The sequence below is a fragment of the Protopterus annectens genome, chromosome 3.part0 (genome assembly GCF_019279795.1).
Source record: "Protopterus annectens isolate FY-2018-M chromosome 3.part0, PAN1.0, whole genome shotgun sequence".
Classification (NCBI taxonomy): domain Eukaryota; kingdom Metazoa; phylum Chordata; order Ceratodontiformes; family Protopteridae; genus Protopterus; species Protopterus annectens.
In genome coordinates, this window is record NC_056731.1 from 116,254,341 (window position 1) to 116,270,628 (window position 16,288).

A 16,288-nucleotide genomic window follows, 5' to 3' on the forward strand; every position below is an offset into this window, starting at 1 on the left:
TTATGACTCAGATGGTAGATGGTGTTATTTCTCTTCTTATTTTTCAAACATTGATAAACCACTCTTGTTTTTTAATTTATATAGTCTTTGTGACCACCAACATATTTTCTTTATTCAGATATGTAATATTCTTTCATCTTTCAAGGATCATTATATTATTATGGGTGGGGATTGGAATGCCGTTATTAATCCTGATATCGATCGTACTAGTAGATCAATTTCATATAATCACCAAGCATCTATTGCCCTAGAAGAATTAATGTTAGACCTCAACCTTATAGATCCCATTACCCTCAATGTACATACTGACAGGAAAGATAGATATACATATTATTCTAAATGTTATAATGCATGGTCAAGACTAGATTTTTTTCTTGTTTCTGTTTTTCTTATGCATCAAAAAACTGAATACTTCATGGAGCCTAGATTTTTATCTGATCATTCAAGGATATCACTTAAGATTAGCTTTGATATAACGAGGCCACGCATATATTACACAAAATAGATGGACATTTAACAACAACCTTCTCTTGAATAAGAATATCCATGTTATAATTACTGAGATTATACAAGAAATGTTTTCCAATCTTGATACATCAGACATTCCATATGATGTTCAATGGACTGCTTGTAAGGCAAACCTTAGAGGAGAGTTAATTAGCAAGGCTTCTTATTTTAAAAAACAGTATAGTAATAAAGAATCCTCGTTAAAACTAAAAATCCAAACTTTAGAAAACCAGCACAGATTGAATCCTGATTCTTCTATATATCTACTAATTTGTGAATTCCAAAAAGAACTTTTACTACTACACCAACATAATCTCTCTATAATAGAACAAAGGCTCTTAGCTACTTATTCTGAATGGGCTCAAGTCCCCTCTAAAGTTCTCACCAGAATAATTAAAAATAATCAGTCCTTACCTAGAATAGCACCCATACACTATAACAACAAGATATATAATACGGACTTAGAAATTATGCATCTTTTCACTACCTTGTTTTCAGATGTATACTCTAAAGAGCCTGACCCTATGACTACACAGCATATTGAAAGTTTTATATCTTCCATTAAATTCTCACTACTGAATGATCAACAAAGGAAAACACTATCGGCCCCTTTGAGATCTCAAGAAATTTCAGAAGCCATTGACAAGATTAAAACTAATAAATCCCCAGGTCCGGATGGATTTACACCAGAATTTTATAAGACTCACAAGTCAATTCTTGTACCTTTTCTTCTTAAAGTTTTTAACTACATAAAAATAAATGGTATATCAGATTTACATTGGAATGTCTCAAAACCATATTAATTCTAAAAATAATAAAGACAAAACAGATCCTAATAATTATAGACCTATCTCCTTAATTAATATTGACATTAAAATTTTAGCCTCATTATTAGCTGAGAGATTGAAAAAAGTTCTAACATCATTAATTTCCCCAGATCAATCAGGCTTTATGTCCCACAGGCATGTATGGGACAGTACTTTATCTCTAGATGCCTTTATACACTTCGCAAAAAAAGATAGAAATCCTATATATGCACTGATCCTTGACGCTTCGAAAGCTTTTGACAGAGTAAATTGGGACTTTCTTTTTCATACTATGTCTTGCTTTAATATACCTAATACTTTTATTGATTTTATTAAAGTTTTATAGAAGGATTCTTCCACCTTTCTTCATATCAATAGAAATGCCTCTAAGATTATAAAAATCACTAATGGTACGAGACAGGGATGCCCATTATCTCCCTTTCTTTTTAATCTATACTTAGAGCCAAGGTTATTATATATAACACAAAACACTTTTCACAAGATTCCCAAAATTTTAAATACTGAGGTGCCCTTTTCTGCATTTGCGGATGACTTGGTGATATACCTCCAAACACCTAGTACAGACCTTGTGAAAATAATCAATATTATTAATAAATTTTCACAGGCCTCTGATTATCAGGTGAATTCTCATAAAACTTTCATCTTTCCTATAAATCCATCTGCCCGTAAACCTCACATATTTTCAGATTCCCCTTTTTCTTTCACCTTTGCAATTAAATACCTAGGTACTCAAATTGAGCATAATGGTCTTTCTACATTTCAAAATAATATTCACAGAGTAGGGTCATTAATAGTTTTAGATTTACATAGATGGGAATTACTTAATATATCACTCTTATCCAAAGCAGCGATAGTCAAAATGAATATAGTCCCTAGACTCCTATTTCAATTTAATGCCATAGACCAGATTATTCCTAAATCTTTCTTTACAAAAGTCAATAAAGAATTAGCTAGATTTATCTGGTCTCCTAAGTCAGTCAGAATATCATATCTTAAATTAACGTGTCCTAAAAATAAAGGAGGCCTAGGTCTTCCGAACTTTTACATGTATTATTTAATTATTTCGGATAACAAACTACTCACCATTGTGAACTTGAAAACTGATAGGTATAGGCAGTACCCCATTTGGACCAAATTATGGCATCAATACATTTCAAGTAAAAATATTAACCCAATTGCTCTTCCTTTCCTTTCTAACGAAGCTGCTAACATTCTGAAAATTTCCAAACCCTTAAAACAAAAGATCAATTATTTTCAAGAATTAATAAAACTCATTAATCTAGATAGCATTTTTCAACTAACACAACCTTTACACTTAAATCCTAATATCCAGTTTAATAATGTACCTTTTAATCTTTCTAAATTTCCACTTATTCAAAGTTTCACTGTGTGGGACTTGCTACAATATAACGATTTATCTCTCACTAACCTACGCATAAAGCTGAAAGCAAATATTAATTACATTACTATACTACGTCAATTGAGAGATAGCATCATTGTGAAATTTGCTCACATTAAAGTAAGTATAAATGATTTTACAAATCTTACCACTGTTATACAAGCTCTAACATTACCACAGAAGATGTTATCTAAATCTTATAATCTGGTTAATCAGATAATACATAATAATACTTGTCTATTTTCTGATTATTGGGATAAACAGAATGTCCATTTGTCTTTAACTCAGAAACTTTCAGCCATCAAGGATACTTTAGACTATTCCCCATTCAAGAAGCTTTTTTATACCCAGTTAATGATATTTAATATCATACTCCTTCCAAACTTAACAAGTTTGACTCCAGAATTCCCTCCTCATGTTCTTGCTGTTCTCCTTTTAATGCTAATCTCTTACATATTTTGTGGACCTGTCAGCACTCACATAAACTTTGGACCTCCCTTAAAATCAGATTACAAAAAATGGGATACCAAAAATCCACACTATCCTGGGAATTAGCGATTCTTCATATTCCTATTATTCATCTATCAAAATTTGATACACATGTGTTAGTTTATATTTGTTCACTCATTAAGTTTTATATTACTAAAAATTGGTTAGACCACACCAAACTAAATTGGAATAACTTTAGAACCTTAGCCTACTCTTATATTTCAGCTCAGAAATTACTGGTGAAGAGTCCAAAGAAGTTAGCTCTTAACATTAAAGTCTTAGAAAAGGTATTACACATCTTGGATAGTGTTTAATAATCTCTGTCATTTTTTTTTATAGTTTTATTAACCTAGCTCTCTCTCACTTACATTTACATGCATACTGCTTTATATACAGGCTTATATACTTTGTTGCCTCTGGTTTAACATATTCATACTTTGTATATAGTTATGTTATAGTTGTCCTGTTTGGAGTTCTTGCATTTACATTGTTATGGTCTTGCATTTATAGTTGAACTCCCATGCTCTTATATCCAATGTTCATTTTGGTTATTGTGTTCTTGTTGTAGTGTAAATATGCATATATTAATAATTCAATAAAAAGTTTTTTGAAAAAAAAAAAGTATAGTAAGTAAATGTAATTACATATTTTTATGGTTATACACTAACTGCTTCTATGTTAGTGTAACTTAAAGCTATTTATTATTTATTTAAAGAAGTACAAAACATCATAGTTGCTAAGGACATATTAAGTTGCAATAAAACAGTAATATTTTTCAGCAACATATAATTTTTGTAATTTTGTTTCCTTATTAGGTGCTGAAGTGAAAAGTATAGCGATTAATACATCAGTTACAGGTAGGTGTTTCCATTTATTATATTTATTTCTGCATCAATGTTACATCTAACTTTGGGTTGGTAGATCTGGACATTACTTACAGAATGTAAGTCTATATGAAGACTAAATAGACTACAAGCAGATAAAAGGTATATGAGGGAGGAAGTTTACTAACTAATTTAACATCAGTATGCATTGTTTAGCTTATTTTATGTCATTGTTGGAATGTACAATGCAATTTGTCAAAGTAAATGTACCACCTCTAAGTGTGCTGTTACAGTAATCATTATTTGTGTTTGAAAATAATCTTCCTTAAACACTGTATGTGTCTTTGAGAACAGACATTTCTTTATCAATATTACTTCTTAGTATTTTTTTTATTGCAGACATTTGGACAAAACAAATAGCTGGCTTTTCGGGTCTATATCAGAACATCGAAGTTTTAAAACTTAGAATGTTCTAATATCGACCCGTTTTGATCAAACGCTAAAAATAGCAAAGCCGCAGAACACCAAATTCTTTCCTAGGCAAAGAATTTGGTTGGCCGGTTCTGTGGCTTTGCTATTTTCAGTGCTGTGGTGGAGATTTACGGGTAGGGTTCAGGTAAGTGTGTGATTGTGTGGTTGTTAGGATCAGGGTGCGGGTTAGGTGAGTTAGGGTTAGGGCACGGGTTAGGTGAGTTAGGGGTAGGGCGTGGGTTAGGTGAGTGTGCGATAGTGACGGACCTTAGGGTTAGGGTTTGGGTTAAGGTAAGTGGATAGATAGTAGTGTATGTATAGTTTAGTGTAGGGTTAGTTGTAGGATTATAAGTGTACGTGTGTGTATTGATGTTTTTTAGGTGTGCTTGTGTTGTGTGTATGTGTTTTGGAACAGCAAATTTTTTCCCAAGGAAAAAAATTTGCTGTTCTGAATGTTTGATATTATGTGGTTTAGATATTTTAGGTTTGATGAAATAGCGTTCGCTATTTTCATCTTTCGATAACGTGATATAAGCGCGACTTTTCTTCAAACTAACACAGCCTGAAACTTTCACAAGTAAAGCAGTTTGAGAATGTACACTACCTGGTTCACAGATTTAACTCAGTCCTGATAATTGTTTCCTGACTAGAATGACCCAGTCGCTCACACATTATTATTATTATTTTATCTGGCCAGGTTACTCTCTGTTCATCAGTTTCTCTATAGTGAGACTCCCTTCTCCATCCGCATTCAAACTCTCTCTTACTGGGCACTTTCCATTTTAATATTTTCTCACAGTGCAGTCCTTTCCACTCTAAGCTTCTTATCTTAGACACATTTTGCTTTTTCTTAATACTCTGCTCCGCCTTCAAGCATAGCTCTCACCTCTCCACAATTTTGCCGAACATCTCTGATTTTGCCTCAGATTTTTGTTCTGCCCCTTGTAAAAGTTTTGATTTATTGTTAAATCACTGAGGATGACAGTCATTTAGCAATGCAAGACATTAAAGTTTCGTACTTCATATTCTTCAGAAAATACATGTTGATGCAAAATTTGTTGTTCTATTAAATTTCTTTATTTTTTTGACTAATATTTAAAAGATTTCCCTGATTTTGTACATTTGTCCCTCATCATTTCTGATCTTGACTTATTGACAAAACATGAACTTTGTTATATTTATATTTGTTAGATTTATATCTCTGTTGCTTTCAAAATATGAACCATATTTTATTTATTTATTTATTTATTTTATTTTTACTTTGCTTTTGTTTATCTGACTTGTCTGACTGAGTTTAATCAAAAAACCCTTTTAAGTGGAGGCTTGGGGACAAAATCTACTACATTAACAGCTTGGTAAATCTGGGCATCCTAAGGCAATGTAGAAATTGCCTCATATTTACTGACAACCAGTAAATTCTCAAACAAATTGATATGGTATTTGAGAGATGTATTTACACAATGTCACGGGAGAAAAAACTCTCACAATAAAGTAATCTTAATGTCAATAAAGTTGTCAGTAGTACACATGCTGCACCCATCACACACAATTCAAAGCAGACACATAGATCCACATATGCTGAGGCACTTAAATGTCACATTCCTAAACCTCAAAGACCTCCTATTCAAAGTACACATAACAAATACCCTCAGCAGCCCCGAATGCACTCTTTCAAAACAACACCCACATCAACACATAGAGCTACATCTCTTGGAGCCTCTGCTTCTAAGCCCATAAGACAAGCCACCACATAATCCAACATTCTGGTCATTGGGGACTCCATTGTGAGACACACTGATGTCCCTCTCACCAGGCTAAGTAAGTTGCTTATCAGGGACATGATCTGCCACATTACCCATGCACTCAGGTCATTGCATCACATGTACTTGTATGACACAGTCATAACCCATGTGGGTGTAAATGGCCTGTGATGTACCTCCCTAGACTATATGAAGAGAGACATCATGGAGCTCTCAGAATATGTTTTCCAGGCTAGTATGATTTTAGCATTGAGCAGCATTTTACCTTCTGCAAGAATGATGCCACTTCTTCTTCTTCTTTCGGCTTTTCCCAGTTAGGGGCTCCACAGCGGATCACCTGTCCGCTCATGATTGGCAGTGGAGTTTTACGGTGTCGAGTTGCCAGCCCGGCACTCAACCTTCCACAGAAGGCACACACATGCACGCACTCATGCCTAGGGTCAATTTAGAGTGTCCAATCCACCTACAGCATGCCTTTGGGATGTGGGAGGAAACCGGAGCACCTGGAGAAAAAACATGCGACCACAGGGAGGACATGCAGACTCCGCACAGAAGGACCCCAGCCGAGGATCAAACTGGAGAACCTCTTGCTGTGAGGCAGCAATGCTAACTGCTGCACCACTGTGGCCACCCTTGCAAGGATGATGCCACAATATGAACAAAAGATGACTGACTTTAATATTTGTTTAGTTTTTGGTGTCATTCTAAGGGGGTGCAGTATTTCTCAGCATGAAAGGAGATGGTCAACAGACCACACTGCTTTATCAGGGATGGTTTGCACCTCTCCCCTCTAGGCTTTTGAATTTTAGCTAAAACATTGTCCTCCCCCATAGTGCCTTTTGTAGGCAATGCCAACCTGAAAGTGCTACCAAGAATCAAAACCAAGAAAATCTAAAGGTATTACATCTCAATACTAGGAGACTAAACAAAAAACTCCACTCCCTAGAAGCTCCCTTCACTCTAGAGAATGCTGACATCTGGGTGGTCACTGAGACATGGTTTAAAGCCATGGAGAGCACAGCACCACTGCAAGGTTATAATGCCTTCCATACATTTACACCAGCTACTACACAGACAGACTAAAGGTAGAGGTGTTTTAATTTACATCAAAAATAAATATACCTCAAGGGTGGTAAAACAGGACAATGCACTTGAGCTTCTCTACATTCAAATCACCATAGGCAAAATCCAATCCCACTTCCTTGCAAGCTATATGTCCCCCTCTATGACCCAGAAAACCCTTAACATATATTTAAACTTATTGGAAACACTTACCATTCAACCCAATGCCATATTCATGGGTGACTTTAATTAATCCACTATTAACTGGGAATCATATATGACACCAACTATACAAACACAGAGATTCTGGATTTTGTAAACACAAACTCCCTGGACCAGATTGTTAATACACTAACCAGGGGTGCAACCATACTGGATCTAGTCATCACTAATACGGGAGAGTGCTGTACACCCCCTAGTGTAATGTGTTTTCTGGCAATGTCAGGCCACAAAATGGTTTTCTTTGAAGGGAAAATAAAACTTGGAATCCCAGCTAACCCTGGAATATTCAGGAACTACTCTAAGACTAACTTCCTACTATTAAGTGATAACCTGGCAAAATGTCAAGCCCCCATAAACCCTAAAAACACTGCTGCCTATGTGGAACTATTCACAGAAACCTTATACAAGCATGTTAATAGCGGCATAGAAGCAGCTGTACCCACCAGGAAGAAGTGCAGAAGTAACTTAAAAAACAATCCTCATTGGTAGATTCACACCATCGATAGGCTGTATAACAGAAGGAATACAATTGTGGCAAAAATTAGTAGATGCAGCACATAACAGGATAAAAGCACTCTCATCAAACCAAACAAACAACTCAGAATACAAATAAAATCTAGCAAAGCCAAATTTGAGGTAAAGTTGGCCTCCCAGGCCCAGGGCAATCACAAGGCATTGTTTAGCTATGAATGCAACCTCAAAGGCAATATGCAATTATGTGCAGAGCTCATTGTAAATAGAGCCACCTATACTGAGCCAGAAGATATAGCATACCTACTGGCTGACAAATTCATCTCCAGCTTTACCCCTCTCTCCCCACAACATTGCCTTAGGAAAAAATCGTCAAATATAATTCCTCCAGCTATCACTAGGAACTAGAAAACAGGTCCTTAGTGCTAGGAATACTGCATCAATGGGCCAAGAAAATATCTCACAATGCCTTCTAAATAGCATGAGGCATGAACTATCAGGACCCTTACAGTTGCTATTTTACTGTAGCCTCCAAATAGGCTTTGTACCTCATGAATGGAGGACAGCAACCGTCATCCCTCTGCACAAAGGTGGGCCATTTACAGACCCTGGAAACTATGGAATTATAAGTCTCTCTAGTCTCCTGTGCAAAGCTATGGAAAGAATTATCATGGAAATGATCGATAATGACATAGGACACCTCCAAACACTGGACCCAACCCATTTTGGATTAGTCAAAGACAGATCATGCTTATGCAGCCTAGTGGACTTCTTTTAGAAGGTCATCAAAGCAATGGATGAGGGCAAAATGGTTCACAGTGCCTACCTTGACCTAGCCAAGGCATTTGACACAATACCCCATTTGGCACTGTTGACAAAATCAAGATGTTAGGTACAAACCCTTATGTCACCCAGTGACCAGTCACAAGTGAAGTCCCTCAAAGATTGGTCCTGGGACTGCTCCTTTTTGGCATTTACTTCTCTGAAGTCAAGGCCAATGTCAGTGGCCTCTGGCTGATTAAATTTGCAGATGATTGCAAATTAGGAGCTGTCATTGAATCCCCCACTGATGCCAATGTTCTCCAGGAAGGGCTGACACAGACAAATGACTGGTGTCAGAGCTATAGACTAAAACTAAATACTAAGAAATGCATGATTGTATCCTTTGGAAAGTCACAATCCCCTGGTAACTATCATGTTAACAACACACCCCTAAGGGCTGACCCAATAGTTAGGGACTTGGGGAGATACATAGACAGTAATCTAGCCTTTGACCATCACATGTCTACAGTAGTGCAACTTATAAACAAATGTATGGCATATAGGTTCAAGGAAGTCATTGTTGCACTGTATTCATTATTCATCACACCAATCAGTGAGTATAATGCCCCCTTTGGTATGTACCTAACCAGGCATATCCAACAACTGGAATGTCCAAGAAGGTTCCTCACTAAAAAAAAATATATAAGGCATAAGTAACATGTCCTGTGCTGACTGCCTCAAGGCCCTGTTCCTGTATTCTTTCTCCTACAGGCTGTTGAGGGGAGATATATGCCTGGCATACAAGGCACTGTCAGATCCCACTTTAATGGACCTCTTGCATATCTGTAAATCAAACAGTACTAGAATTACCCATTCTAAAGACTTAAACATTGCCTGTGATATAAATAGGACCTGCTGGAGAGACAGGTATATATCCCAGAGACTACCCCTTCTATGGAACAGGCTGCCCTTCCATGTGAATAGAGTTCCTCCCTAACCCAATTCAAGTGTACCTTGTACAACTGGATGGGGAACAGGAAATCCATCCCTGGTTTGGCACCTACAGGCAGACTGTAAATGGTTAATCTCCCAAGCCCTACTTACAGTTATCAAGGGTACAGGAACTTGTCAGAGATTTGGGATGCATGGCTAGGCATAAAAAGTCCCTTGTGGTGATTAGCCTAGTAAACAGCTATGAATCTATGAAACTACATTACAAACATTTTTAAACAGACTTTCAGTAATTGCACGAACACACATTAAGTAATTTACATTAACAGTTATGCATAATTTTGCTAAGTGTAATACATTCATGTGAAATAAAGGCAACCACTGCAGCCTAAGAGATATTTAACCATTTAGTAGATAATGAACATTAAACATTTGAAGAGGTGCATTAGTGGGTTTGTCAAGTAAGTACTAGATCTTGTCATTAGTCCATAGAAATTAAAAGAAATGGAAGTAAGGGAAGGAATTTGGTAGGCAGAAAATCTTAATATTGAAGTTAAGAGGTGGGGTATTATGCAGGTTCAAAGACATGACTATCATAAGGTTTATATTAGAAGTGTGGGAGCTGGGGCCGAGCAGTGTCATATAAATGTACATAGCTCCGAGTTGCTAGTAAAACTAGTTAGGTAATGGTGACAACTTGTTGTATTGGCATAGGATTCTGTGTAAAGAGAAATGGCTTAATGATTTGTCATATACTTTTAAGCTATACATGTATATTCATGGATACAAGCATACACTGCATTTATGGAGCAAAGTGTTAGATTTTAGAATGTACCAGTGCTATGACTGGTTTCTCATTCAAGGATATCTAGCAAAGCAATCCTATGTTTAAAATCGTTATTGTGCAAATTAATCACAGCCCTCTACATTCTAAGTCAAGAATCAAAGGCAAAGCCAAAAATAAACAGGGACAAATTCCAGAAATCAGGAATACTTTTTAAGAACTGCAATTACTCATGAAAGCAGCTAAAAGGTTAAGAGTATTGTACTAAAGTTAATTTTCTGAAGAATTATGAATTTCTGTGCAGTTTTTTAAGCATTTTCCTGATGGCTGATGTTATTGTTTTACTACAATATCAAGGCAAAACAAAAGTTTCGCAAGTACGGCAAGTGCAAATGTCCAATAAAGACGAAAATGCAGCATGAATAAACCGGCCAGCACTGTAAAGTGGAACACAACACTTTAATATCCACAGTCTAACAAGTGCAAAAATCACTTGAAAAATGACCATATGCAAGAGCACATAAAATATTCAAACTGGTTTCGGTCAATACGCCTTCATCAGTGAATATACAACCACAACTCAAAGTTACGTTTTATAGGTACCCATCCTCAAAGCTCCATAATGATTGGAAGATTACAAATGCTCATGAAAACCCGGTGCAAATAGGCCACCTAACTCAATAATCCAACAATTTTCCTTCCTGTTCAAAATATTATGCCATCCAATTTTGTTTTTCCTATCTCTCTCAATTTTATCAATGATGACAGACATGAAATGTGCTGTAGGATGCTTAATTGAATGTTTGTAAAGGGCATTGGACAATCTTTTATTCCTCATGTCACTAATATGTTCAAAAATGCATATCCTAAGTGGGCGAGAAGTTTGTCCTACATAGAAGGCAGAACATGAACATGTAGCTAAATAGAAGACCCAATCAGAGCTACAATTGTCTACAAACTTGATATCGTATACCTTGGGAGTGTTTTTACTAGTAAACTGTTTCGATTTCAAAACATATCTACAAAGTGAGCAGTGGCCACAAGGGCTACAACCAACAAGCAACCCTCCATCTATTGTCATTTGATATGTAGAATTAGAGCAAACTTTATTCCTTCTTTTATAGTGGTTGAGAAAACCACTAACTGTTTTACCCCTACAAAATGAAAACAGACATCTATATCAAACAACCTGTCATCAATAAGCAAAATATCCCATTATTTGTGTATGACATCCATAAAATTAGAAGTATTCTCACCATAACTAGTGATTAGTCTAACGGTCTTGTTCCCTTCTTGGTTCCTGTGCTGATACTTCAGCAGAGATGACCTATTCTGATTGTAAGTTCAGTGACTGGTTTAGATAATATGTTCCCTTTTGTAGCCATGTTCACAAAACCTGTTAACCAAATCCTGCTGTTGATGAACATAAGTCCAATCAGAAGAGCAAATACGATGTATACATAAAAATTGTGACTTAGGAATGTTCTGAATAATGTGTCTTGGATGAAAACTACTTGCATGCAACAGGGTATTAAACTGTGAATGTTTTCAAAAAACATTACTGTCCAAGGTGCCATCAGTATTATGTGAAATCTGGACATCCAGAAAAGTAATATTGCTAATATCATAAAGTAAAGTGAAATGTATGCCCCATTTGTTGTCATTAAAATGTTCGACAGACTCATGTAAATAGGCAATATCAGACCTCCACATGATCCAGCATTCATTCAAATACCTATGCCAGATATCAATCTCATCCAAAAACAAATTATGACAAACATCATATATAAGTTGTTCCTGTAAGTACCCCATAAAATGATCCACATAGATGGGTGCAAAAGATGCACCCATCGCTGTCCCTTTAACCTACAAATAACATTCTCCATTAAAGTAGAAAGCATTTTTGGTCAGAACCAGTTCCATAAGACACAAATGAAAAGTACTGAACCCAGGAGTGTACAATGAAACCCAATTTGACCAATACTCCAAAGCCATCAGGCCCACCCAGTGTGGTATATTGGTACAGGAGGCCATTTCATCCAATGTGCACATAATCCATCCTGGTTCTAGCTGCATCTCAGATATAATATTAAAAATTCAGTAGTGTCTTGGACCCTGGCTCTGACTCCCTGTAACAATGGTTTCAAATATTTGGTAAGAAAGGCAGATAAGGGTTCAGTAAAAGACCCATTGCCAGAAATAATGAGCCTACCTGGTGGTCTATGGGGGTCTTAGTGTATTTTTGGCAGTAGGTATAGATATTGATGTTGGGGGTCAGGTACCGTCAAATGAAGCACAGAAGTTTGACTAAGAATACCCTTATCGAGTGCCAGCTGAAGGAATGAGTCTGTTTCTTTCTTGAATTTATATATAGGATCTATGGGCATTTTTATATAGAATCTACAATCTGACAATTGGCTAATGGCCTCATCCAAATAGATGGACCAGCCCACGACAACAATAGCCCCACCCTTGTCAGCAGAAATGATAACCAAAATGGTATTGTTTTGAAGATTAGTTAATACTTGAAAGTCTGAGGAATATTAACTTATTTCTAAAAACTGACATACCTGGTTCCATAAAATGTAGATATTTGAGAACACACTGCTGGAAAGCAGCCACTTGCTTGTTCATAGGGGGCATAAATTTAGACTTAAGAAATCGGAATTCATCAGATGACTCAGAAGAAGAATCATCACCAAAATATAACCTTAAACTGAGCAAACAACAGAATAAAATCACATAATTGGCAAACACATCCTCAGGCACAAAAAACTAGGCACAAAATTTAGTCCCTTATTTAATCGTTGTATTTCCACATCAGACAACTCAGCAGAAGAGATCTTATGAATATTACAACAATCATCTACTGTGGTATAAGCAGCTGTAACAGTGTGTCTAAGGGGGATGCTTGGTTTATGTTTTCTACCGCCTCTTCATCTCCTCACCCTAAAGGGTTTCCCAAACTAAGTTTTTTTGTGGCTGGGGATTCCTGTCTGTGTTCACATTCGGTATCAATGATTGAGGAAGACTCCTCACCTGATGTATCACTGATATTATTTGCTTTCTTCAAAACAGATTTCTTCCTCTTTCTTTTGTTAGATTGATATGTAAGCTCCTGGTTAGCAAACTTTACATTTTTCTGGTGTCCAAAAGGCTTTGCCTGAGTATAATCCCTTATATCTCTTTGGAATGTTCAGATTTTCCATTCCTTTAGTTGTTTTTGTTTTTCAGTTACAATAAGATCTTTTTTGAGCTTTTGAAAAAAATGTAGCATAAAATGATTGACTTTCAAAAGGTTTGATTTCATCACAAATTTTGGAAACTCAGCTATATTCTGAGCTACCATACGCTCATAGTTACATATTAATATTTCCACACAATAGAAGCATTCTGCTGAGCAGTAGCCCATTCCTGTAATAAGGTATTATCCACATGACTAACTAAAGGTTGTGTACGAATATGTAACCCCCTAGGTGTAATTCCTTTAGATTTGTATGCTTCAAACAACTTTAAATGCCACACATTAGTGCGTAGTGATTTCATCGATTTAGTAAGACAGAAAAACACCTGAATGCATATCCTTTCTGGATTGTTTTCATTGTTTTCATTAGCCCCCTGCAATAATGAAATATTAGAACCTTTTCCAAACACCTTGAGGTCATCCTTGTCCTCAGACAATCCTTGAAGTATAGTCATCAGGTCCATGGTCATAAATTGAGCCAGCAGCCAATTATTAATATATATTCACAAAATGTCAATGCAATCATCTACTAAGAAATTTTAGTAATAATGTCTTATTGTCACGTGAATACAATGAAAATTACTATAGCATATAAATTTCCCAAAAAAGCCCAAAACAATTTCAATAAACCTGCTTTTATTTATGAAGCAGGGCAATAAAATCTCCTCACTTATGGTTTTTGTATTTCTTTTGTATCTGGATAATTTTATATATTAAGATCTCAGGACATTAATTGTCATCTTGAATCTGTCACTATTTGTTCAACTGCATTGTTGAAGACTACATGTTTAATCACGCTAAGATTCATGTTGCTGTTTTTTTGTATTTGTTAAATAGTCGTGTGTAATTGCTTGGATTTTCCTGATGCATTAATCCTATTTTGGACATTATTGTATAGTTGATTGGGTGTCTGTAGACAGCTCTATTGATATTGTTTGGGGCTTTTTGGGGAAATCTATATGCTATAGTAATTTTCATTGAAATTAACAATGTTTAAAGACATTCAAGTAGGTGCGTGCGTGAATGGGTGTGCCTTCTTTGAAGGTTGGGCGTCGGGCTGGCAACTCGGCACCGTAAAAATCCACTGCCAATCATTAGCGGACCAGAGTTCCCCTGTGGCGACCCCTAACTGGGAAAAGCCGAAAGACAATTACTATTCTTTCTCTTTCTTTTCTTCCTTTGTTTTTCAACTTTTTGATTATGTATGACCTCATTTTCACCTTTTATATCTTTTTGACTGTACACACAACTCAGAAAACATTTACTGCTAACCCGGCATTTCGTGACAGAACAGAGATCGCGACTCAGTACAAGAAGAAAGCATTTTGTAAAAGCCAATGATGTCCGTTAGTGAAACTGTATTTTGACAAGTATGCCTCTAAAAACTAGGATTAAAGCAAATAGTTGCAAAGGAATGCTTACATTACTTTCCAAGCCTGCATCTTACACTGCATTGCTAACAGGCTTCATAAGGCTTGTGCACATTACCCAGGATCCTCTCATTACCGGTGCATATATTTACAAAGCTAGAGTGATATAACTTAGAAAACAAATAAATAATAACATTGATTGTGAATGATTTTAAGTTTACTTTGATTTAATTATTTTTTGATAAGTAGCAGGAAACTTTTTATTCTTTATAGACATAGGATCAGGAGAGATGTTAACATTAGTAGAAAGCTGCAAAATGAAGCTGTGGTGTATTAGGGGAAAATTTTTCGAAATGTTTGGCTCCTTGTAACAGTAAGTGAAAACTAAGGGAAAGGAACCAGTGAGGAGTTACTGAATGAAAAAGTAACGGCATTTGGATTGGTAAATAAATAAATACATACACGGACACATACTTACATATGTATATATACATAAGATAATCATGGAATCTTTGTATGTTCAAGGCTAATGAATCTTGAAACCATTATGCTAGTAAAAAAACGCATCAGTCGACTTTAAACTTCACAGAGAAGCGGTTTCAGTTAGAGAAACCGGAACGTGTGCAGGACTCTTTAAACAAGAGGGAACCATTATCGATGAAGCAAGAGACTTCCTCAATGAAACGCAAGTACGACAGTCCGTTGAGACAGGGCAAGAATGCCCGCAAGTAGTGAGAGGTATTCTTAACCTCTCATCCTTTGTTTTGAGTGATTCTCATGTGTCCCTTCTTTCAAAAGGACTGAGTTTCATACCTATGACTAATTTAGATTTAGTTGATATTATTACCGACTTGAAAATGTTTGTGAGAAATTTAAATTTAAAAATTTTGTTTAATGTTAGTACTGCTCCTAATAACATTCCTAGAAAACGTAGTGTTTTTATACCTGTGAATACACCTATTACTACTGCCTTTTGCAATGCCTGTGAAGCTGATTTTAGGCAACAGTTTAATGTCTGTGATAGAAAATTTACTTATAATTTAACCTATGAGCAACATCTTGCCTTGCAGAATCTCAAAAGGAATAGTGAAATCATCATTAAGCAGGCAGATAAGGGTGGAAGTATTGTGATTATGGATAGAGCT

At 36.0% G+C, this 16,288-nt stretch overlaps 1 protein-coding gene across 2 annotated transcripts in view; it reads left to right on the forward strand.

The window, feature by feature from the left end:
- MRC1 (mannose receptor C-type 1) overlaps window positions 1–16,288 on the forward strand; it is a 1,874,292-nt gene that overhangs the window by 909,881 nt on the left and 948,123 nt on the right. For both annotated transcript variants that reach the window (XM_044064625.1, XM_044064626.1), the window contains exon 16: window positions 4,038–4,079. In XM_044064625.1, the coding sequence (XP_043920560.1) occupies window positions 4,038–4,079 (42 nt within the window). The remainder of the gene's footprint in view (window positions 1–4,037; window positions 4,080–16,288) is intronic.